The following is a 25718-nucleotide window of genomic DNA, read 5'->3' on the forward strand; positions in this document are numbered from 1 at the left end:
AAGAATTAGTATACCTTGGTTAAAAGAAGACATAAATCTGTAACTGGCTCTTTTAGTTGGACTTACCAAGAGACTTGGTGAAAAGAAACATAGGAGATAATGCAAATGTACTTTAGGAAGGTACTTGATACACTGCCACTCAGAAAACTTAATGAGACTGGGAAGTACTTAGAAAATATGATGGATAAACACTTAAGTTCACTGATAGGAAATTAATTTATTCATAATGTTATATTTTACTGAAGTGGTATGTCTCTTGATTAGAGGTAATGTTATTTCACACACTCACCTGCAATCTTCCCAAGATTGTTAAGGGGACACTGATCAACATGGGTGGTCAAAACAAAATTAAAAAGGGTTGTAAATACAGAAAGCTGTTTATAACTTCAGCAGATTCTAGCGATTTTGAGCCTGCGCAGCATGAAATCAGCAAAGCTGCCAGCACCATTACTGTCAAATGAAGGAACTGAATTCCAGTCCTGCTGAGGCCCCCAGTTGGCATTTGGAAGTAACTGGGGACACCCTTCCCTTTTCTCATCCTTGGAGCAAGTAAAAAAAAAGATCTCCCTTATTCAAGTGAGTGCCAAGTCATCACAGTCTCTTGTACCGTCCTTCCCCCTGCTTTTTCATTTTTATTATTTTTTACTGTTTTCTACCAGACCTGCTGGGCATGCCAAATTACCTATCTAAATCTGTCTTCTCCTGGTCCACTAAGTCATTCATTGTTTTCCACCCTCCCCCTCTTTTTTTAAGGACTTCTGCCCCTGCGTGTCCATGCGATCATGTCCTGAGTGTCATTACAGTGATTTTCAGCTTTGATTCCTCTCTGCTCTCACTCACCTGTGTGAACAGACTTTACTCTCACAGATCACAGCCTCTTTTCCAGGATTTTCTTCTAGTGATATAGATATTGGTTCCATACCTAGATGGGCAGAGAGAAAACCATATTTAAATAAAACATTTATGCAGAATCATAGGCTCATGAAAAAAGTTCTTCTTTTTGCACCTGTTCACAATCACAGCAGCGTCCCAAATAACCTGACAAAAATTCTTTCTTTTTGCTAGAATTATATTCTCTGCCTGCAGGTGGCTCCAAATGATAATGCAAAGAGCAAAGGCTGCAGATGACCTTGGTACCCAAACCACATTAAGGAATATACAATTTCAGCTTTGAGTGACTTCATTCTCTGTGTATCTCGGGCAACGAAACTGGCACAGAATTACTGCCTCAGTCATGGTTTCTGTTGAAAGGATGAGTTTATCACTGTTGTGGTCCATCTAGCAAATCAGGAGATGAGGTAAATCACTGTCAGGTTGGGTTTTTTTGGAGTGGTGGGATGGAGTGATCTGAAAGATGAAAGGTGAAAGGTGGAGGGGGGGAAAGAGAAAAAATAAGCACAGGCTGTTCAAGGAAAGAAATGTATCATAAAACTATGATAATTTAAAGATAAAATGTATGGAAATGACTAATGAGAGAATTATTCCCATCCGTCCATCTCTAAGTTTAACCCAGATGAGGAATCCCTGGTAATGATCTATGTTAACAACTTCTTCCATAGTTTTCTTATCTTGAACAGAATTAGCCAAAGAGATGGAAAGGCTACTGTGGTTTACTAGAAGCGAAAAGAAAAGCTGTACTATTTTGCTTTCTGTTAATTGAAAGCAATAATCTTAAATGACAAAGGGTTTTACTGTGCAGCTGCAATAAATCCAACTCTTTTCCATTATACTGCAACATATACCAGCAAAGACTGATCTCCCATATCCCAGCTTTATAACAGCACATTTTGATTTCACTCACTACTTCCTGTTTATATTATTGTAGTATGAATAAGACTCAAGCTCTTCCAGCTCTATGATATTGTGAAATTGAATTGTTTTATTGTCTTCTGAAGAGTAATGAAATGTAGTTCAGACTCACTATATCCCAACTATCAGCTCTGTTCCATGCACAGTTTACAAAACAGAAAGTCGTCTACTCCTTTTTCAGTTAATGATGTTAGTATACTTCAGAAGTGAAGACAGAGGGGGAAAAGCTAGGTTCACTTAGGAAAATAAAACATGTAATAAATGCATTGAACTCACTTGCAACAACCTGAAAAAGAAGCCAATGTTATCATCTTACAGACTAGAACTAATGTAATGCTCTTGTACTTTGAAACAATTAAACATTAGCATCATTCCTTCTGGAAAAGAAGAGTTCAAAAGGTTTCATCCTGTATGCATCCTTAGCTGTTATACCTTTTAAGAATACTTTCTACGCAAGGCATACTCACAAAATTTCTTAAAACAGTCTCAGGGCTTTAAAAAGCCCTGCTTTTATACACCAGCAAGTGTATCACATTTTTATTGAACAGTACACATTTTACAGTGATGTTTAGGTCAGTTAAACATTGTTAATTACAATTTTATTCTATCTTAAGGCAAAAAAATAAAGCAGAATATTGCCAGTTACTAAAATGTAAAAGCTGTCATTCTCCATGGTCATTTGCTTGATAATAAAATTCACAGATGTGCTCACAGTATTAATATAAAAAAAAAAAAATTCTTGTCTTTATAGTTCCTATTTTCAGTCAATGAGAAAAATCAGAGGTCTGTTATTTCAATAGACTGAAATATAAACTATTCATGTATATTCTTTCATCAGTGTATGCACTTAATTCCCATTATTTTTACTGGCAGTAACACATGACTATTTGAAGGCACAATAAACTCCATAAAGTGTAATTATTTGCTCAGTTTTGCGAGCATCATTCTACTCCAGTATTTTAAAGGGTCTTCACAAGACTCAAAATTTCTCCCTCTGTGCAGTGGCAAACCAATGCCCAACTTGCCACAGTAATGCTGACTGTTAGCCAAAATGGAAAGACAGAAATTAGTCTTCTACAGAAATGTATTCTCAGCCAAATTCTGTTTGGCTGACTTTTGTGTAGGTCAGGAACAAACCCAGTGTAATCTGTGCCCCCATGTATTTAATGGAGCAGGACAACAAGATTTCCCTTGATTCCCGCTCAAGTAATACAGCTTCTAGAAATAAAGGCACTTGCTCCTGCCCACCTTTAAGGTGCTGGGAGCCTAACCATTAACTGCGTCAGTTGATATACAAGAAGTTGTTTTTCTCCATGGGGGCTTATTTAGAGTTACACTGATTTTCTCAAAGTGGGTCCTGTGATAGTAAGGGTTCATTACACTCTTCACGTCAAAAAGAATAGGAAATGCCCGTTAATAACCACATAGCCTAAGAAAATAATTCTGACAACGTTAATAAATGCAGTTTCTCAAAATTAAAATCTTATTCCCTTTCCCGAAGGAAAGTACAGCCAGCGAGAGACCAAGCACAAGCCCTTCCTCTCCCTCTGCTCTCACTTACCCCCTTCCTCAGGGATCAGGGGAATACCTGGAGCTCCCCAGCTGCCATGCAAGGCAACTAATTTTGCAGGCAAGCCAGGGAAAGATCCTAAGCCTTCAAGCAGTTTTGGCCTTGTCCAGAGCCCCAGTTCCATGTTCTTGCTACCCACAGTGGTGGCAGGATCGCAGGGCTGGGTCAGTCAGACAGTGGGTCTGCCCATCCAAGGCTGGTTGTTAGACGGGCTACGGAGACACCCAACACGCAGAGGTTAAAGAAAGAACCTGAAGTGGTGTCTCAGCACATGGAGGACTCAGCAAAAGGTATTAAAGTAGTTACTGTCACACTGAATCACGCTGACAATTTTATTTTGTTGGACAGAGAAGACAGAGAATATTAAACCATATTGAAATAAAATAGCCATAAACAAATTTTCCACTAATGAAAAGTTCTAGAGGGAGAGGAAAGCACGTGCCTGGAGGGGGAGACAGAACAGACTTATTATGCTTTAAAAGCGGCACAGATAAAGTCTTCACCATAATCAGTGTAACAGCAAAATGTTCTTTAAAAATGCCGCATACTTCAGCTAGGTGGGATTCGCCCCACTCGCCTTTAGGCACTTACGAGAGGCACCTAATCCAGCAGCACAGTTGCCTTAGGCTCTCTCTGTTGGAGAGAGACAACTCCAGACAGCAAAGCACGCTCTAGATGGAGACCATTGCCGCAGCCTGCTCTCACAATGAGAAAAGCGCGGATGATAGCAGAGAAACTGGTAGAGAAAGCAGAGCGGTTACAGCCTCCTTGCAGAGGAGCGGGAGGAAGGCAGCCTGCTTGACCGCAGTTGTCACCCGGTCAGCTGGGAGCTGCTGGGTTTTCACGTTCACTGGAGTGGGGGGATTCAGTAAATGAGCAGCTCAAAGGTTTGGTCTCTCTTTTTTTCACCACTGTCGCCTCCCTCACCCACTCCTCACCACCAGCTATGTCTCCATCACACTGAGAAGACCAGAGAAACTCTGCACGGGGACTGTGAGGGCAGGGGGAGGAGAGGGAGTGTTGGAGAAACAAAACCCATCTTGGAAAGACGCATGCTACTGTGGCTGAGGAAAGGCAGTTTGTGTGGGAGGCATCCAGTGGGAGAAATAACTCACACAGCTGGAAGAGACCTGGAGGTGGCTGTAATCAGCAGGCTAAGTGCTACAAATCTGAAATAACATTAGCTACCGACACAGGCCAGTTGAAGGCTTTGAGCTGCAGCCTGGTTCATCAGAGGTCTACTGCTCCTCACCACGCTGATCGCTGCTCCAGCCACACATGCGGCGTTCAGCTTCAGGTCCTAAATTAGCAACAAACTACCGACAGGCTGGCAGGAGTGCTGACAAAAGCAACAGTGATTAACATGGGACTTCCAAGGAAAGAGTCAACTTACTAAATTAAATTTGTCTGCCATGAAATGATTTAAGCGGGAGATATAACAATGACCCATGTATGTGAAGGGATAAAAGAAAAATTTAAAAATTTAACACCAACAAATAAATCATGCATTTAGACTGCAGGTAAGAGGAAAGAGAACAGAATAAATATTGTAACAACTCCCTACAGATTTATCTGCTCAGTCTTACCCTGCTGGTTCTTATGTGTTCCCATCACTGTGCTACCTTATGAGCAGTAAGCTCTGGAATAGTCTCCCCAAGCAAATAAGAGCCACTATCTCACTGTTGAGCATTAAAAAAGAGCCACAGGTTGCAAGAACACCATGAGAGTGAAAAATAGCAGGACTATTATAAAAAAAGGGCCCAGACCACCTTATGGGCTAGGATTATTGGTATCTAGAGTCATTATACAAAGAATAAAACGACTCTACTCTTACACACTGGGTATACCAAAGCAGGTTATAAATAAACGCCAACTGTGTTTCTGTTAGAGCACGCTGGAGATCTGATCTGATTACTTTGGAGCAGAAAAGTGATCCATAGACTTGGTCAATCACTTCTGGGGTGGAAATGGTTCTCGCTTTCATCGGAAGGAAGGTGAATGACAGTGAAAACTCCAAAAATGACACAAAGTAAAATGTAGGATTTAAAGGTGAATCTCACCCTGGCCCTAACTATGGCAAGAGATTGTAAATCTCAGTGAGAAATGGGTGCCTTGACTGTCATTTTTGTCTGAGAAAACTTCTTCCTGACTCCCTGAAGTATGTCAGTGCAGGTATTATTGACAGGCAAACATACTAATGGATATGCACTTGTCTGAACAATGTGGTACTAGCAAGGAAAAAAATGAAGAACATACTCAGAAGAGCAGAATGAAGCAATCAGAAGGCCCAACAGAGCTGAACCTCTGAAAATGTGAAGGGTAAATGGAGAAAGTTTGGACAAGACTTCATGCTGTGTCTGCAAGCAAGAGGTACGGGCAGAAAGGAAGAGAGATGGTAAGGAACTGAATTTCTAGAAATAATTAGTTCTGAAGCACTTGGTAATCTAAACGTTGTGAGAGAAGGCTGTCTATGCAACTGTACTACAAAAATTTGAGGTGCAAGGTGCTCCACATAGAATTGAACTGTATTAACAATACCTTTTCAAAGAAAGATTATAGAGGGAAGAGTGGAAAATAGCAGCGTTTGTGCCAATGAGCCAGTCTGGAATCCCTAAGAGGAGACTAGATTGTGTTTGGGATCTGAGACACACACACAAAATCACACAAAACTAGTGGAAGTACCCAAACGTACATTTGACAAACCTATTTCACACAAAAGAAATCAACTGGTCAGACTTAATTTTATGGGGAGTGCTCAGACAGATGGAGAGGACAACTGTAATGTACAAGCAGAAAGGAGACTGTAGTTACAGATCCACTCATGGATTTCTAATAAAGGGTGAAAAATCTGAATATAGTTTCCCCCGTTTTGCTCTAGCTGCTGAAAATGTGGGCACATATATTATTAATGGTTAAGACATACAGGCTGAGTAAATGTTAGACCCAAGGGAGATGATGAGCACCATTCACACACATGCAAACTCAGCATTAATAATGACTTTTGTGGAATACAAACCTGTTCCAGCGTTCGGTGCTAACAGCACAGTTAGCAAAATAAACAATTTGTACCCCCAAGTAGCAAAGGGCTTTCTGCAATACTTTGATAAGTTTTTTTTCTTTTTTTTTTTTCCCCTCAGTAGAGAATAAAAAGGGTTTTGATGAATCCTAAGAAGCCCAAACATCATGAAATATTTGCCTCCTAGTGCAAGTATTTAACTGAGCTAAATGTCTGGTCCTTATTTTAATCCATGCTAATTTCCACTGAAGATTCTACCCCTCTAATCCCACAGCTGGAAGGAGGAGGAGAGCTATAAAATGGGAAGGTCTTTGGCCAGGGTGTTTGATGTTAGACTCCTCCTATTCCTTTACCTTTGCTACAATAACAGTCCCTTCAGGCTGGTGGACTTCGTGATGTGGAGAGATACACTATACAGTAAATTTCCACATCTCTCAGCTCATTACTCTTTCCTGGAGCATCCACTTTACGGTTGCACATAGGGAGTCACTGTCTACTCTCTGCCCATCCCAACAACAAGCTAGGAAACTACCCAGGGCTGTATATTACAGCCTGGGCTTTCTTTGCCCACAGCTCGTAGCAGAATTTGTCCCTGAAGTCAGTAAGCATACACAGCATTCAGTCATTTGGTAGGTGCATCGTGATGGTCTGACAAATTATAGCCAATGGCTCAAATATTCATTAAAGAACTTCGGTGGAGAAGGTGGCCTCTGTAAAAGCGCTGGAGTTGTGTGAACAGGAAAATGTCGCTGGAGAAGAGGGTCCCACGGAGGGTGGGACCACGCTTCTCCAAAGCCAAAATTCCTTATCTTAAGCGACCATGAGAAGAAGCGCAACGTATGTGCCTGAAGGAAAGGCCAGATAGTGGTCATGCCTGCAGGGAGAGAGAAGCAACTCCCCGATGACCGCCCAAGCCCACTGACCCATTTCCAGAGAATCCCAGGAATGTGAACTGTGCATGTCGAGACCACCGACTCATTCTGGAACATTCCTGAGCTCACACTGCACTTGCTCACTGATGGCAAATCCCCACCTACAGGGGCGGACCCTCTAGGTAAAAAGAAGGGAGGACAAGCTCTCCGTGTGCCCTCCAGAACTGGATCTCCAGACTGGCTGGACCAACGCTGGACCCAGGACTGGTGAAATCCTTTTCTTCTCTCTTCCCCCCACCCCACCTCCTGCCTCTTTTTCTCTCTTTTTTCCACAGTCCCTACACCTCATCCTTTTAAACATAAACCACTGACCAAGTCTAGGACTAGGACTGGATCCATCTGCCCCTGGGCTCCAGTCTGAGAAGGAATCTAGAAAGCAAGGGAGTCTGCTCTGAACCTCCTGACTCAACGAGAGGGGTCTCCTTATTTTCTTCTCTGAATCGATCCCCAAATAAGTAAGGCTTACGTATGATTAGCATGGGTTGTACAGTTTACTGACATAGTTTCATGTTCCTTTTTCTGTTTCTTTTTCTATACCTCCCTTCTCCTTTCAAACAGCGGCTTAATGACATGATGCAAGGTTCATATCGATAAGTTCACTTGTACTTGGTCAAGGTTAGCTTGGTTGAATAAATGTTGATTGTTGTTTGAACTCCCCTGGTGTTGTTTCACCTTAATTCTGACAAAGGAAATCCATGAACCTGAGTCACTCCAACCCTGGGACACGAAATGCATGCAGGTGTCTCCGCCCAGAAGTTTGACGCCAATAATGAAGGGGAGAAATGGATATTGTTTACTAACCTTCTGCCTGAATGACCATAATTTTTTGCTTCAGATCAATTGAGGGATTTACAAGACACAATCTTGGCTCCTGCTTCTGAGTCATGCAGACTCCATTCTGGTTTACAACCATCCAGTTTCGGTCATACAGCAAACCCTGGTTTCCTACTGGCCATTCTGTAACCTGGGAAAGCATCAGGAGGGGATACAAAGGTTTAGAAAATGTTAGCTGCATTAATAGATCCATGCTGAAAAGTGAGGGAAAAGAAACCATTAATGAAATTCTTTGAAATCAGGAAAACTTGTGCACGCCAATGTCAGCCTTTAATAAGAGAAGCCTTAATTGCAAATCAAAGATAAAGATATCACTGCACAAAGCTGACAAAACAAAATGAAGTTATTATAATTTGTTACATATTATCATACACTTTGATTTCACAGAGCTGTAAGAATAGAGTAAACAATCTCTGAAACACTTGGAGAACTGTTTTCAGTTTTATATTCAGCCATTTTCAGGACCTTCCCCCAACAATTTTCTTTTAATTTACAAAGCATGGACATTTCATGGGAGTTTGTCCTGGTTTCAGCTGGGATAGAGTTAATTTTCTTTCTAGTAGCTGGTATAGTGCTATGTTTTGGATTTAGTATGAGAAGAATGTTGATAACACACTGATGTTTTTAGTCATTGCTAAGTAGTGTTTATGCCAAGTCAGGGATTTTTCAGCTTCTCATGCCCAGCCAGCAATAAGGCTGGAGGGGCACAAGAAATTGGGAGGGGACACAGCCAGGACAGCTGACCCAAACTGGCCAAAGGGGTATTGCACACCATGTGACATTATGCCCAGTATATAAAATGGGAGGAGTTGGCCTGGGGGGATCACTGCTTGGGAACTGACTGGGCATTCGTCAGCGAGTGGTGAGCAATTGCATTGTGCATCACTTGTTTTGTATATTTCAATTCTTTTATGATTATTGTTGTCATTTTATTATTGTTATTATCATCATTATTATTTGCTTCCTTTCTTTCCTATTAAACTGTCTTTATCTCAACCCACGAGTTTTACTTTTTTTTTTCCGATTCTCTCCCCCATCCTACTGGGGGCAAAGTGAGCGAGCGGCTGCATGGTGCTTAGTTGCTGGCTGGGGTTAAACCTTGACAGAGTTGTATGAACTAGAGCAAAACCAAACAAACAAAAAGCAAGAAAAATAGGAAATTCAAAATTCTGACAAAACTTATTTTTCATAAAACTGGAACCACTTTATCATGAATCTATTTGAGAAAACCTCCACCACTGAGGCTTCTGGTTTAGCTAGGAGCATAATAGTTTCTCCAGATCCCCTTACAACAAAACACATTGTCTTCTTTGCTATCCATTCTTCCATTACATCCATAACACACTTTACATCCAATAGTCTATACAAGTATATTGTCCTTGCTTTCATGTACATTTTTCTGGTGAAAAGAACATCTGTTACTGATGCTACACAGATGGTAATCTTGAAATCCAAAAAGAGAGCAATTTTAGTAATGCCTTTGGGCGATATTAATAACTGCTTTCTCTTTCAGAATGTTAAAATATTAATACCATTCTTTTAACATAAAGCCGGGCATTTAAACATATTGCTTCAGCTCATATATGCTTTCTAGTCACAGTTGAATATGGAGAAAAGTTAACTACAGCTGAACTTTGTTGAATTCTTGTAGAAAAGCTTAGTGCACCTCACACGAATTAACTGGCAAAAGACTTTAGCAAGAAGTATTGAGAAAAATATATGTCAAGCACAGCCTGATGCTCTGAAGAAAAGCATGGCTGGAAGCACTGGTTAGATTAATTAAAAATCAAATTTTTGTTTAGCATGTGCTCTATCCAAAACCCCACAGAACGCACAATATCCCGTTCTTATTAACTTTTCCAGGTTTTCTAGGAGCCTGCAGCAGTAGCTTGACACCGACAGCCTGACTAGAGAAAGCTGAGGGCAAGCACTCTGGAACTGAAAACTTAAAGCATTAAAGCTGAACTCTGAATAATTTGGCCACAGTGCTACCAACTGTACTGAATACAGAAAATACATGGAAAAATTTTAAAGTGAAGAAATGTATTTTATCAACCTACTTGATCTATAATATTCTTTAGCAGTTTTCTAAGTGAGCATGGATGAAAAATTCAGTCAAAAATGGAAACTTTAGGTCTGACAGTGTCATCTGAAACTACATTGTGCAAGCACCTCAAACTGTCAGCACCTAAATGATGTGAACCTTTGCCCTGTCTTTTTAGGAGAGGAATCATAGCCCAAAGACTGCAATATCAGCTGAAGAACAGATTTTTGCTCTTGCTGGAAATTATTCTTTGGAGAGGCCAGTATTTTTTTGGCTATCCTGTATAATTAGATTACAAAATCCATTTGAAAAGCTGGTGATCGTCTGAGAGCTGCAAGAATTTCCTGCTAACAAATTTTCCTTCCAAAACAGAAGATCACTAATTAGTTATATATCCTCCCATGGATCCAACAGATCTTTACAGGATTTGCAAGATATAAAGAGCAGAATAAACTAAAAGGGCAGAAAAAGAGAAAAAGAGCACAAAGATTCCTAGCTCCCTATTGTAACGTTCAGTTGTTTTGGTTCCATTTCAGGACAGCAGTCTTATTCAGGAAATAGCTTAAGGGTTTGCTTACCCTGCACTGAAGGCAAGAGGTTTTATGAGCAAAACAAAACATTCTCTCCTTAATCAGAGCTTCAGCTAATTCTTACACGCAGATAGGCATTGTGGGGAATGCCCAGCTAACTAGGTAGCAGATATCTGGAAATAATCAACACCTTCCATTCAAAACAGCTCTGGTAGATCCAAAATAATGGCAACTAACTCCATGCTCCCCTCCGAGCTGCAGCACACTACTACAGGTCCTCAGCCCATTCTTCCCCTTCCTCTGGGTGTTTGCCATAGTAGTAAGAGTCAGACATACATGTGCCCTACAGTGAGTCCCTGTCCTCTCGTGGATGTCCCACACACGCCATCAAGTGCCCTACTTTCTCTCCACTTGTCAACTTACTGTATTGCCCGTGTTGCTAGGACCCCAATAAATAAAGTTGCAACAACAAAATAACTGTGTACCCTGCCTTGGACAGAGCTGGTTTGTTGCTAATACTGATACTGGAGACGAGCATGGGAGAACATATACATTTCTATTCTTAGTACTTAGGCTCGCAACCTGTGCGGACCGTCTCCTGCCATTATTTCAAAGAGGCTGAAGGGATTGTTAAATAATTACAAGCAACTGAATAGAGCAGTTCAAGCAAAGTCTGCCTGCTCTGCTTTCATCTGAGACTTGAGAAGAGTGGTTCCATTTGGCTCCCTCAGATTATGTCTGACATGCCTGCCCAAGGCTAGCAGATACGACACAGGCTGCAAAGACGATCCACATCCCCGTAGTCCAGCAGCAGGAGGTCAGGCAGGGCACTCAAATGTCACTAAATACCTATATTCAGGCAACCAATACAGTGAAGTAAAGCAACCAATGAAGCTTACCGCGAAGTAAAATAAAACAGGTTAGCATACACGGCAGTAAGCAATACTGCGTTACATAGCTCCTAACTTGATTCCCTGAAGTTGTCTGACCATCTCTGACTACTGAGACAAATTAGAAGGTGAGGATAGAAAGAAAGCAGGGACACCATGATTTTACTGATAGATGCTAGCATACACCTTCATTCCCAGCATGGCAGGTGGGCTAATCATCCAACATAAGGTCTTCTCTACCTGTCATAAGCGAGGATCGTTGCATGGTACTGTCCTACCCGCTTTAGTCCATTTTTCCTACTCTGAAGTAAAAATATCCATTACAAAAACATAGTTTTGTTTTTTTCAGAATTTTCTTTAAAATATTTTAGGCTGCATTTCTCCATAGTTCACAGTAATGTCATCATGAGGGCTAACACAATTTTTGAACACATTAAAGGAATCACTGAATAGGTTTTAAATTATGCAAATTTAAAATTGTTAGTGGTCTTACGTATAATTTATCCACTGATCGCTAGGAATTTGCATTGTATTTTAAATTAAAAGCTAATTTGTCTTCTGTGTTGAGATGCAATTTTTATACTCTGAAATCTACTGCAAGAATAATAAAGTTATTAATGTTTAAAGTCCTAACCTTTTTCACTGGGCACATTGCATTATGTAATTATGCAAAATTCATTGACATGAGAGATGTTCGTGTTTAAAAATGGATGTTTAAAACTTGTTTTTATGTTGGAAAAGAAGAAAAAAGTGGTCTGGGATGGAGGTTACTCCTCTCCTCTGCCTGTCCCCATTTAATAAAATAATTGTAGGGAAAAGAAAGCGCATTTAAGAAGTTGAGTTAGAACATTCTGCCCTCAGCTTCCTGCGCCATGTGTAGAAAACCCATGGAACAACACTGAACAGAGACCGTCCCATGGCAAGGAACACTTTAACACTTTATAAAACACTGTAGGAACTAACTGACCTGCTGATGATCTTCATGCCAAGCTTTATCCCCCCAGCTGCCAAAGCACTCTGCACTCTTATTTTCTCTGGAGGTCAAGCACCTCCCATACTAAACCACTTAGAATAGAACAGAGAAATCAGAGTTTAGGAGAGGAGGAGATTATGTGACTCTAAAGAGGAGATTAAACAGCTGTGAGTTTGTATTCGCATCCTCATCGAGTTTGTCCTCCTGCCGCTAATCAAGTCATCTATACTGCAACCAGTAAGTCAGCGGGCAAATTTCACTGGCAGATGGGCTGGGTCCTGCACACACAGTTAGCTGGAATTTTCCACTGCACATATTATTTTAGGCAAATGCAAGCAATCATGTACTTACAATAAAACCTATTTGCTACACATGCTAAACGTCTGACCTCCCATACCAGCTAGAGGCCTGCACTTGAACTTACAAATCTGTGAGATTCTGATCTCAAGTATCCAAGTATCACAAGATGAGTGAATTTATTGCTGCCCAGTATCTAAACCGCTTTCACCTTTTCACATCAGCTAGCCTAGAGCTACCCTATAACTGATAAAAATGGGGATCAAATTTTTAATTGGGAAAATACTCTTCTAGACTTCCAACAACTACAAAGCATCTAAAGGTATTTTAGATTTAAAACATGAAACTGAATTTCAGTTCTTGGATTCTAACCGAAGACCAAGGAAACTACAAGCTACATGATTATTACTTCAGAAGACTATGAGTTTACTAAAGTAAGGGGATAATATAATGTTAAGTGTGAAGTCTCTATGACAAAGACCACTAAGAGAATGGCAAAGGTATAGTTTTTTACAGCATTCAGTCTTTTCATGATAAAGCATCATAATGAGGCTGGTATAACCAATATTTTAGAAGGCAAAATGATTTTCAGGATGATTCCATTTAATTGTGGTAAGGTTTCTCTAGGATGTCTTGCTTCAAACTCCAGTGCAGCATGGGTTATTTTCCTGTTTCAAGTTGATACAGGCCAAGGTTGCAGTAATGACATATGTAGTAGCTTTGTGGAGGGTAGTGCGCTCTGCAGTTAGCGATGGTGTGGGTTCTGGCAGCGATGGCTTTCTGTTCTACGCTTACCCATTGGGAAGAGACCGAGCCACGGCCTGATTTAGAACGGGATTAACTGAGTTTTAAAGCTCATTACAAATAGTGGGCTGTAAATTGCCATTTTTACCTCTTCTATAGGCAGACAGTGAGACTGACAGACCTTTCACAGGCTGGTTATAAATGTATGACAGGTCTAGAAGTGCCACTCAGACTTCTGGGAAGAAAAAAATGAAGAATGCCTGGTGGACAGGAAGAAGATCACAAAAGCACACACATTTTCTTTGGGGATTTACTTCAATGTAGAAAATTGTGAAAATCAAAATATTCCTTTGACTTCATCTCCTGGCCTGCTCTCCTTATGCATTGAAAGACCTTTGTCAGTGTATCTATCAGGTCAACTTCCACTGTTCTTTCACATGTACTTGTGTATCTTCTATGAACTAAGTGGAAATGCACAAAAAATGTTCTTTGAGAAGAGGAGGAGAAGAACTAAATGTTATTTATAGTGAACTTCCAGTCCCTTCCAATACCATATACTAAATCCAATATATGCTTAATTGTATATTAGTCTTTGGCAATACAGGCTCTGTCAGTGCTTAGCTTACTGGGTTCTAATGTGGCTGATGCTTTGTTATCAAAAAATATCAAAACAGACTTCAAAAATGACTAGGCATGCAAAACTAAACCTCATAATGTAGTTGCAGTTTTAATATCTATTTTTAAATTACTCAAATCAGCTAGGGTTAGCTGTGTAATCCAAGTTGCCTTGGACTCCTCTTGTAGCCAATGGAAGGAGACAGAAGTATCCAGAAACAATTCATTTTTCCTACTGCAGATGCCTATTTTATGATAAAATGAATTAGTAGGTATCAATCTCTCACTGCTTACAGAATAATATATAAATTTAGAGAGGTAAGTTGAGGTAAGATGAACCCTGCTTTCACACCATTAACACATGCCTGGCACAAGAAGTATGCATGAGGCATGGGGATTTTCCCCCTCCATCTAAAATTACATCTGTCTGCCAGGGACTACCAGGTTTATACGAATTTATCACCTAGAGTCATTTCCCCTCACAGAGCTTGAAGAGAAGAAACCTGGTTCAGCTTGTAGGGAAACATAAGCTTTCTTTCATGCTGAGGTACTCTTACCTGTTCCTGGGCACAATCACTTCAAAGCCTTCCTAGCACTGAATGTTGCGGTATGTATCTCACAACACCAGCCTGCACGTTAAAAATAGAACTTAACCCCAAAGGGGCCTGAATACTGCTACAACATATTTCAGCAGCTTCTGTAGTGGGCTTCTGTAATATGGCTATAATAAATGCAAGACTTAAACAAAGGTTAAAACATTTTCACATGAAATGTGGGATTACTTTGATTTTCTAAACAGTTTGATTTAGTGGGAGGCTAATAAGGGGTGGAAATTGTTTGTTCAGGTCTCATCTAATGCTCAAGATTGTGCCTGTGAATTAACGACATCATAAGCCAAAACAAATTTAAAAATACAGATGTTTTCTTGATCATTTAACAGTGTTTGCCTTAATTCCCCAGCCTCTTTTTGCATTAAGAAAAAAAAAGATAAATCATGATCAAATCAGCTGAGAAGCCATATTTTAAATGCAGGTGATTTGTCACTGGATTTGACCCCAATTTTCACTCAGATGTGAGACAGTGACCTATACCAGTAAGTTTTCATAGGGAAAGTTATACAGTTATTGACATTCATTTAATCACTTCCCAGTATGGTACTAAGCAGAGTCACATTCTAGGTCATGTGTGGGCCATACACCTATTTCATCATGCATTATTTAAAAAAAAAGTCACAGCTAAGGTGACGATATTATTAACTTGGTAAAAAAGCAATTAAAATCTTCAAAGAGTGAACTTTCAAATAGTGCAGCAACACTTAAATGTCATATTTCTGTTGCAAATGTATTTTTAATGATAACATTTCTTTGTAATGTAAATCAGCTTCCTCTCAATTATAACATGTTAATCAAGTTATTTCTCAATTGCTGCCTACCCATCATTGCCTACAAGTCCATCACATGTCATTCTGTAAAAGCATACTAATTACTTGATTATATTTTAGTCAAGTTTTGTAAATCCAACTATTTTCTTCAAGACTGCATATTATGTGCAGATTAGTCTGTTGGGAGGGAGGGGAGAACAGAAAACATATTTGCATCCTGTAACTTCAGCCTAATTGAAAATCCTTCAAAGTACCTTAGCACGCAGGACTTGATCCTAGAAATTGGAGAAAAGGAAAAATGGGTATCCTAGAAATTGGAGAAAAGGAAATATGGGTACCCACACACTGCTTCCTAATATCTCATGTACATGCTATTCCTGGTTGACATGTCCGACAGGGGTAAGGAAAAACACAACGTTGAGATGAATATTTGATTCAAAGCGCATACCTCAAATGCAGAGCAGGACTTGATTGGGTAGAGGTAAATGTTGGTGACAGTGATGGGCTTGCCACCTCTTCTGTATGTTGGTACTGCAGTCTCAGAAACAGCTGCCCTTATGCTTTCCACTTCAGCCTCTGGTGGCTGCCAGTTGACAGTTGTCTTTGTTGCCAACGAATTATCCCCGAGTTCTGTGTCTGAGATGTGCGGTATAGGAGACAATTTATCTGCATTGTTAAAGGAAGGGTGGTCACCTGGGACAGACTCCGTCGTCAGCTTTGTAGAAGACGACTGGAAGGGAATCTCAGTGTCCGATTTGGAGAGTCGGGTGGCTATGATGAATTTCAAAAAAGACTGTGCATCTTCAAAAGAAGACATGTAGCCAAAGGATATTCTCACAGAACCAGTGGGACGTCCATCAACCAGGTCTATATCATCTCCACAGACATGGCCAGCCTAGTTTGAAATAGGAAGAAAACCAGAGAGCTATTATGACAGACTTTGTTTTATTTCCCTCTAATTCTAACCTGAAAAACTGGTTTCAAAAATACGAAGTTAACTCATGAATACAAGAAAAAAAAAGGAGAAAAAAATCCCAACTATCTTATTACTTACTCAAACTGGGAAGAAAATTGTTTTGAGATGCTTGTCCTATGGCAAGAGAGATTTCTCAACAACACGTCAGGAATCACAAAAAGGTTGTATGTCCCAGGATGGCCTGTTAGCTAGGGCAGTCTCCAGGTATATTCCGGTCTCATCTGCATAGTTCACTACGATTTAAACCGGGATATTACATTCAGATAAGTGAACAAACCATTGAGACTGCTGATTTTTCTGGGGCAGTTTGCTTGATATTCGCTGTCAGAACAGTTCCATTTTATACCATCAGTGGTTTGTTCATGGCTCGTGTTAAATAGTCCAATGGATAGCTATACAGCTGAGAACTGGTCTGGGATATTAGCAAAGCAGAGACTTGAATCTAGAGCTCCAACATCCAAGGTGACTTCCCTTGTCACTGAGATATGCAATAAATCTGTCCTGCTGCTCCAGTCAACACATTGCTTTCAGGATGGAGGGAACTAGCCTTCCTCCCAGCACTTCCTCCTTGGAAGAACACAGGTTTCCACTCGATGAAAAATTTCTGTTGAAAAATCCCTCAAATACCCTAATAGTGACCTCCATGTAGATACCCTTCTATTTGATACACCTTTCATGCAGCACTTTCTGGAAAACTCTTCCTTAGAGCAGAAGTTTCTCCTTCCGTAAGTGGGTCAGTGAATGCTGCCACTCACCTCCAGTGAGGTAAGCTAGAGACCCCATTGCTCATCCATCTAATATCAGCTCACCAGTGTCCTAAATCAGCACCCTTATTCCTCTAAGTGCAGCAGCTGTTTCTTTTTTTCCCTCAGCATTTCATTTATTTACACATTTCTGTTACATAAAAATGGAAGTGTGAATAGTTTCTTTACATGAGGGCTTTTTTAAGCAAGAAGTGTCACAGTTCAATGAACACAGATGTCATTTATGCAAGGAGAAATAAAAAAATCCCTCTATGTCAAAGCATGCAATATAGTAGTAAATATTTTAATGCAGCGTGATGTAGTTTTTATCCTTGACCATAGAGCAGAAGCAACATTTGCAAAATTAGGTTGCATCTGTTAGGATACATGTAACCCTTCTGCCAAGTATTGATTGATTGACTGAGGAGAGAGGTTCCTGCTGTGCAAGTGAGTAAACGAGTTCCTATGTAACTTCCTAAGAAAACTAACCACACTTCTCCAGGGACCCTTGAGGGTCCTCCCTCACAGGCATTTTATACATGGAAATCTTCATCAGGAAAGGAAGAATACAGTCAGCACCCCGGGAAAAGGCGAAACCAAAGTATATGTGCAAATAATGTGATAAAAGATGCCTTCCCCTACACAGTACTGTTGTCAATAACTCATCCAGATACTTCTCAAAGGACTGGTGGGAGTGGAATGTCCCAAAATAATGATGACTGCTTGACTGCACCACCTCATCGTACAACTTTTGGCAGATTAAGTGTCTTTTTATAAGTTTGAGTTTTGCCTATCCCCAATTAAATGATACAGGCCTGTAAGAGGCCACCCACTCCTTCGCAAAATCCTCCTTATGTAAGGACATCCGAAAGCGTTGCAGCTGGTCATTTGGCATTTTGCACTTCAGCAGAAGGGCAGACCTTCTTTTACTTTCTCAGAGGAGAGAGCTTCCATGGTAAATCAAAGCACCATTTTGCCAAGGAAGGTATTAAAGAGCTCTGTCCCTTTAAGAACTTGTGCTATCAGTCTTGCATGTAAATATGTTTGCAGAAGTTATCTAAATGTCTCTGTGAAATTATAAGGGAGCTATAATATCAATACAGCTATTATAGTTTTTTATCTTTTGAAGAACACCATTAATAAAATTTCAGATTTTTCTGTATTAATTTACTGTAATTTCAAACTCTGACAAATATGCAGACATGAAGCCTCCCCCACTTCATTGTAATACATCCTGCTACACAACTTTTAATGACAATTTATGGAAAATATTAGTCATCTAGAAAAAAAGTCATTACATTCATGTTCTAACAATCTAACACACCAGTAATCTAGGTAAATGTCATCTAAATTTACTTCACTCTCTGAGATTCACTGTGTATTCTCATTTGTTGTTTCTTGTCCAATTTGTGTATGCGTTTTAAACTGTAGCGTCCAACAGCAATACGTCTAATACTTGCGCATTCTTAAGTACAATTAAGGATACTTAAGGAACAACACGAGATGAATTGTCCAGGAACTTCTGTTCTGCAGGAAGTCTGGATTTCATGTAATTCCAAATCAGAACAAGAAGCCACAATTTCATATTTTCCAGTGAAATAAAAACAAGCAACACATACTGCTTTGGGTCCATCAAATGATTTATTTTCAACATGCCTTTTCAATGAACTGAATTTCAGTTCATTTAGTTCTTTAATATGGCAATTGAGTTGAAAGGTCAGAGAAAGCAAATCATATTTACCATCATTCTTAAAGTTGCAAAGACTCAAAACCATAGGATGTGATACACCTACTTTAGCTTTTAACTACTTAGGGGGGTTTTTTTGATACAGAGCCACACTTTCTTCTCCCCTTCAAACTTCCCATCTTTAGGAAATTCAGAACTCATTGCCAGAAGATGTCTCCTGGGTCACTGAATCTAGGCATTTTCCATGGGCAATTTATCACGTAATCTCATTCAGAAACTAACCTGCAGGTTCCTTTGGATGTCTTCATTGCTTATACCCAAATGCATCTGGCAGGCTCCTGTGTTACAGAAGCAACCTGTGCGGACATGTATGTTGTAGAGACTGGCCATCTTGTCCACCTTCCCGATTCAGCAGGAGATAAGACATAGAAGAATGAAAACCAGACATTTTAAAGTTGTGGTCAACAAGATACAATGTTTTAAAGGTACAAATCAGTTGGAGGTAAATTACCTCTCTAAATTATTAACAACTTACTGTAGCTTTTATCACTCCCATTCACATTTAGGATTTTTCAGCCTTGTTATTTCAGCTGAAAGAAAACAGTGGCGGAAACAGAAATGCTTACCTTGGCATTGAGAAAGAGTGCACACAACACACACACACAGAGCATATCAGTTCGGGTCCTGATCCTGTTAATGCTAGTAGATGTGCTTAATTTTAAACCTGTGAACAGGCCTGCAGTCAAGTGTCATTCAGTGTCTTGACAGAACCATCACCTACAACTGCCTCTGCAGAGACTGAAGAGAGGCCTGGGGCACCTCTTCAGTCAGCTAAAGAAAACCTTCTTCCCCAAAGATCTGAAACAGAAAATCCTCATTGCAGAAACGGACTATATCTGTGGGATTTCGGCACATGAGTGCTTGAAGAATCAGCCCCCCCAGTAGGCAAGAACATCTGACAGGGCAGGGACTAAACTGGAATACCTCCTTGAGTCTTCCACATACAGCCACCCAGTCTACCAAGTCCCTGGTGTACTTTTTCCTTGTGCTGTGCTGTTCTGTGTTACACCATTTCTTTATCGTCCACTAAATAACGAATGGCCAGAAATACAATACTTGATGACAAACTGGCATGAATAAATTATTTGAAGGAATCAAAAAGACGTGCAAAGAAAACAGAAGCACATGTCTATATGTGCCTCGGAAGGAGACGCATATATGCGTGCATTGGGAGGATGGCACCGGCAGGGCAGCACTGCAGAGGAGAGACACAGATTGTCAGGGTTTCGTAGCGCAGCTAAGAAACAACGGAAGCACACCATGGGGATCCTCTTAGCACAGCTAAGAAACCATGGAAGCACACTGCGGGGATCTGAAAACGCTTTGTGTTGATTTCAAAAAGCAACAACAGCAGCTGGTAAGGTTAGCTGAGCAGGTACGGCTAGCGCCAGTTATTTCTTTGACAACAAATGACGAACATTCCCGGTCAGGACTGGGAGAAAGGACAGTCAAACGGTCAGAAAGATAGCATGAAACCTGGCACATTCTATCACTACCGCAGACTTCCAGAACAACCTCGCGCAAGCTGCATTAATCTCTCTGTGCTTTTGCTCCTTTTCCTGCGAAACGGAGAGCTGAGAGCTCTGAGAAAAACCATGCTGCAGAGCGAGAGGACCTCGCCACGCCAGTGGCACAATCCTCCTCGCAGGGAGCTCAGGCTCAGCTACGTGCGGAGGGACAGCTCAGCCAAAAGGTGCAGGAATGGACGTGTCGACCATCTCAAACTAGCCACTTTCCTAACTGTGAGCTCATGCTTTATCTGCCTGAGGTATCAATGTAAACATTCAACCTAGTTTTTCTAGCCGGCTTAATCTCTGTTGGCTTTTATTATTTTTAACAGAAATTCTCTTTGTAGAGAATAATAGCCCAATATATGTAGCAGATACTTTCTGGTATAATTCAGCCTATCTTCTGTCTCCTATCTTCTGATGTCATCAATCTTCTGATGTCAGCATATCTTCTGACATCTCTGAGTTTAACTGTGTGAGATACCACGCACCTTTAATTTCACTATCTCAGTAGCTTAAAAAACCAAGCCTTCTATTAGAACTTACTCCAGGCTGAAATAATTCAACCTAAGTAGTGTTTAGCTCCGCTAAAACAGTTCAAACAGCATTCAATTTTTAATTTTTTTTTTTTTTCATGTGTGGAGCACAAGGTACTCTGCACAAAAATGTGCTGTATACACAGAAGAAATCCTACATCATTATAGTGCACAAGTTCTCAAGTTCACACTTAAATATGTTCTGCGCCACTAGTTCAGTTCAAAATGGTACAGTTCTCAAATGGAGATACAATCAAAATAACTCCATATATCCAGACTTGGACAGCAGAGAATAGAATCAGTCCCAAGATCCCTATTCATGATTAATGCCTTGGAGAATAGCCTGTGTTCAAAGCATGTTTCTCAAATCAAAGTTATAGTAAAAGGCATCTGTTGAGAAAGACTGTTGTGGTGTCGTTAGCTTTGTTTTGTCAGAAGACTTCAATCTGGGAGCAGTGACATTTTCTTGACTTCTTTTTTCATTTAGATGAGAAAAGTTGTCATCCTGGCATAACACGGTTTGTCATGGTGCTAGTGACTCATGGGTGGATCTATTGTTCTGTTAATGATGACAAGCAAGGCAAAAATCATGACACATACTTCACTACTGAATTCGTACAGTGTTTGGGCTTATCTGCTCAGTATACAAAAAACTTTAAAATATATAATCTTTTTATTATTATTACTTTTTGAAGAAACATTGATGGGGTAACCTTGCTTATCAAAGTGTATGTAGTGTAATGAAATTTCCATGACACAACTTCAAGGAATTGCTAACGAGATTTTTTTTAAAATCTTTTTAATTTTGTCAAATAAATTATTACCGTTCTTTAATGAACAGTAATTTCATTCTAGCAGTGCGACCCAATGCCCTTCTCCGACAATAATTTTAATTGCGATATATATGAATCTAAACAGTAGACAATGATTATTGATACATAAAAACATATGAACATCAGAGGAATACAGGGAATTGTGGTTCAGGAGAGCAAAGATAAGTTATCCATAGCTTTAGTATCAATCAAACTCCGTTATCACCAATGTGATAACGCTCACAGGTCTTGGGAGCGTGATGCACACTTTTCCTTGCAAACGATGACACCATGGAAAGAATCAGTGCGGGCAGCACTGGAAATGTATCTGTCCCTTGAATGTGCGCTCGACTTTCCCTTGGACATATGCTTCTATTTCTTCTTGTTTAGTTTCACCCTAGAAATATGCTACTTGGGGAGTTAATTTAATCTCTCTCTGCAGTGCTACCACACAGCAAAACAAATAGAACATAAAACATCTGTTACAGTTATTTCAATGAAGAAAAGCTTATTTAAATAAAGCACATCTTTAAAATTACCATAAGGAGCAATAATGGGTGTTGAGCTCAGGGTTATGAAATACAGAACGCTGCTTGCAGCGCTGTGTAACAGCGGCAGCTGACTTTTGGGAGCCAGGCATACGTTCATCAGTGAAGCATGAATGGTACTAATGGTAAGTACACAGCTTAATGTACTCAGATTGTCAGTTTTGGTGTTTCCACGGGTCTGATATTTGGAACTATTGTGCCTTGGTCTTTCAGAGCTTAAAGAATACAATTAAACTGCAAAACACATTCAGAAATCTTGCAGCATTTTTACTGATGTCAGTCGGTGAGGACATGGTAATGAAGCCATCACGACATCTTAGAGTCCTTCTGTCCCTCAGAGCCCCTTGGCATTCATTACTTTTTCTGAAGCTCTCTACTGTGGGCCAGATCCTGCAGGTTGCTTCAAACCCCAACACTTCTGATGTCAGGTTGTCTTGATTTTTGACAAGCAAAAGGTGCTTTTTGCACTTCCAGGCCGTGGTCTTCAAGTTTAATAAACACACATGAATGAAGTTCATCTAAATAAATTTTAAAATAGTTCTTTTTTTTAGAGATAATTTCTAATTTAAGCACAGCTGCCTTCCTCAGTGAGCTTTCCTTTAGTGTTGCCAGAATGATCAAATGCTCACATTTAGGTTTTTTTCATAGTGCTCTATCTGATAAGTACTATTAAAATTTTAATTTTTTTTAAAATAAAAAATATTGAGGTCGAGAGGGGTTTTTTTTCCCCTGGTTTTACTGTATTACCCTACAATGGTCCCCTCTTGGATATCTAGTATTTTAGTTCACACTGAGCAGCTGGATAGCTCTGAAAAGAAGTGAGATTCTGGTGTGTTCTTATTTCCCATTCTGTCACACAGCTGCACCGGTGACTTCTCTGCCTTTGCTAAATGACTGACTTCTGCTATCCATTCCCTTCAGGCCCTCTGTGGCAGCCAGCTGAAGGGTGTAAGCTTTTCTCTGCCTTCAGGCTCCATTGATATAAGTCTGAGAATGATGCTTACTGTAGGTAGATATATACTAAGGGATAGTAAAGATTTACAAATAGCACATAATTTTGCATGATACCTAATCAACTAAATCTAAGATTTTCACTAAGAATGATGGATTTTTTAGGAGCCCCTGTTGAAGTCATTCCTATAGGATCCAATTCTGTAGCTCTTATTCAAGCAAGTACTTCTTATTTGTGCAAGTTATTTTACTGAGTATCACAAGAATTATTCACATGAATAAAGGAAGTTTTTCTAATAAATCACGAAGTGTCCCCCAAACCCCAAAATGATATAAGTCAATACTGGCAGGTACTGTCCTTCAGGAATTGGGATTGGGACTTCTCATTCTACTTTCTACAATGCCCAAATTTCAGAGCAGTTTGTCTGTCTGATGGATTTGCTCATTACAAGAATTTCACTGCACACCACTGATGGCTGGTTATAAAACAGGCTTCAAGACACTGTTCTCCACATCCACTGGTAAATTAATTCACTGATTCATGGCATGGAATTGGAGAGAAAGTAAGCTAGCTCTTTCTGTCATCCAGCATTTGACTGTGAAATGTTGTTGCTGATGCAAATGCATACTTAATCTTGTTTAATACAATTTAATAAGAAGTAGGTCAGAAGAAAAAAAAATATATCAGCACTTGTTTCCATATCATTTAGTAGGGGGAAAAAAGCATTTTAGATGAGTTACAGTATCATTAAACTGTTTTAACTGCATGGTTTCCTGCAACAGAGGCATTTTTTCCCATGCCAGGGAAAAAATTTCTACGTGGGCAGGTTCCCACAGTATTGATGAATCTGATCCTCTCCTTATTGCATCCCTAGTTGTTGACAATGTTCTAAACTAACTGGAGAGTGGATGTAAATCCCTCTTCAGTCTAGATCCATTCATCACTCACTCTGACCAAAATCCCATTGGTAGAAGGCAGTGAGGAATTAGACAGAGATACTGAAATTTACTGAAATTGTCAAACTCGGTGTCCTGGTAGTGGAAATGCTAGCTTATCAGGAACTTTGCAGTCAATGTGATAATTTTCTCTGCTAGTTTCAAAGGCAGTCAAATAGCAGGTAAGATTGCATGGGAGAGAAGCAAGCTGGAAACATCAGCATAATTCAGAATATGTGGTTTGCAATTCTGCGGGTATTCTCACTTAGAAGATGCCATATACATAGCAAACTGCAGGTCCTCCATGCTTAAAGGAGTAACAATAATTTTACATTTCTGAGATCCAGAAGCTAGAAGATACTTTAGGGACAGGGTGGCTAAAAGGAAGAAATCAAACACAGGCTTGATTGTTAATGGGTGACCTCACATTTTTTCAACTGCTTTTTTCTTCCCTGTAGTACATGTGGTGAATTAGGGCATGGACTTATTTGGAACATATATAAACTTCATGAATCCAAGATCCAGCTATTTGAAACTGAAAGGGCTGATGAGTAGGCTAAACAGCTTGGTTTTCTTTGATTTGGCATCTCAACGGCCACAGGTCTCTCCAATCAATAGCATTTTCTCTGAGCCTTATTTATTTATTTATTTATTTATTTTATTTTTTACCTGCATTCACTGACAGTCAAAGTCTGGTTTGATAAAATAACATCAGGGAAAGGATAGATTCCAGGAAGAAAAGCAAAGCAAAGGAACCCAAGCCCTCTGTGGCTTCCTAACTCCAACTTTAACAGAGCATTCCCTTGTGACTCATAGGAAAAGGTCTGTATCTCTACATCCCATTGGGCATCCCTAGCTATTTTGTAGGCTAAAGGCTTTGGGTCAAACTACTACTAGTCAGAGAAGTGGAAGCGAGACGCAAACAACACAGAAGACTAAGCTATAACTCCTATCAAGAAGGGATAAAGGGGAACGTAGCAGACTAATAGAAATGGAAACAATGCCTAGGAATAAAAAGGTGCAGTGCATGATACTGAAAATCTAGTGACAGACTTAATTCATATCCCAGCCAAAACCCTATCCATGTTTTCCTCTTTCTCTTAAATCACTTAAATCCTTTTTTGTCTGTATTTGTCTCCTAAAAATGGGGACAATATATCACAGGGAGGTTGTGGGGTTAAAATCCCATTATGGACTGTGTTGATATGTTACTTTAATTACGGCCATACGGGGTCCTATATAGGATTTGTGGGGGGGGCAGGAAGATGCAAGCAAGGTAATAGAGAAGGTGGGGCCAGGCTCTCTTTGTCTTCGAAGGATTCAGAT

General features: G+C 40.0%; 1 protein-coding gene across 1 annotated transcript in view; it reads right to left on the bottom strand.

The window, feature by feature from the left end:
- Positions 1–25718, bottom strand: part of MOCOS (molybdenum cofactor sulfurase) — a 231158-nt gene that overhangs the window by 21872 nt on the left and 183568 nt on the right. The window contains exons 7-10 of the mRNA XM_052788249.1: positions 19324–19440; positions 16084–16530; positions 8129–8291; positions 841–922 (exon numbers count right to left, since the gene is read on the bottom strand). Of these exons, the coding sequence (XP_052644209.1) occupies positions 841–922; positions 8129–8291; positions 16084–16530; positions 19324–19440 (809 nt within the window). The remainder of the gene's footprint in view (positions 1–840; positions 923–8128; positions 8292–16083; positions 16531–19323; positions 19441–25718) is intronic.

This window comes from Harpia harpyja, chromosome 5 (genome assembly GCF_026419915.1).
Source record: "Harpia harpyja isolate bHarHar1 chromosome 5, bHarHar1 primary haplotype, whole genome shotgun sequence".
NCBI lineage: Eukaryota > Metazoa > Chordata > Aves > Accipitriformes > Accipitridae > Harpia > Harpia harpyja.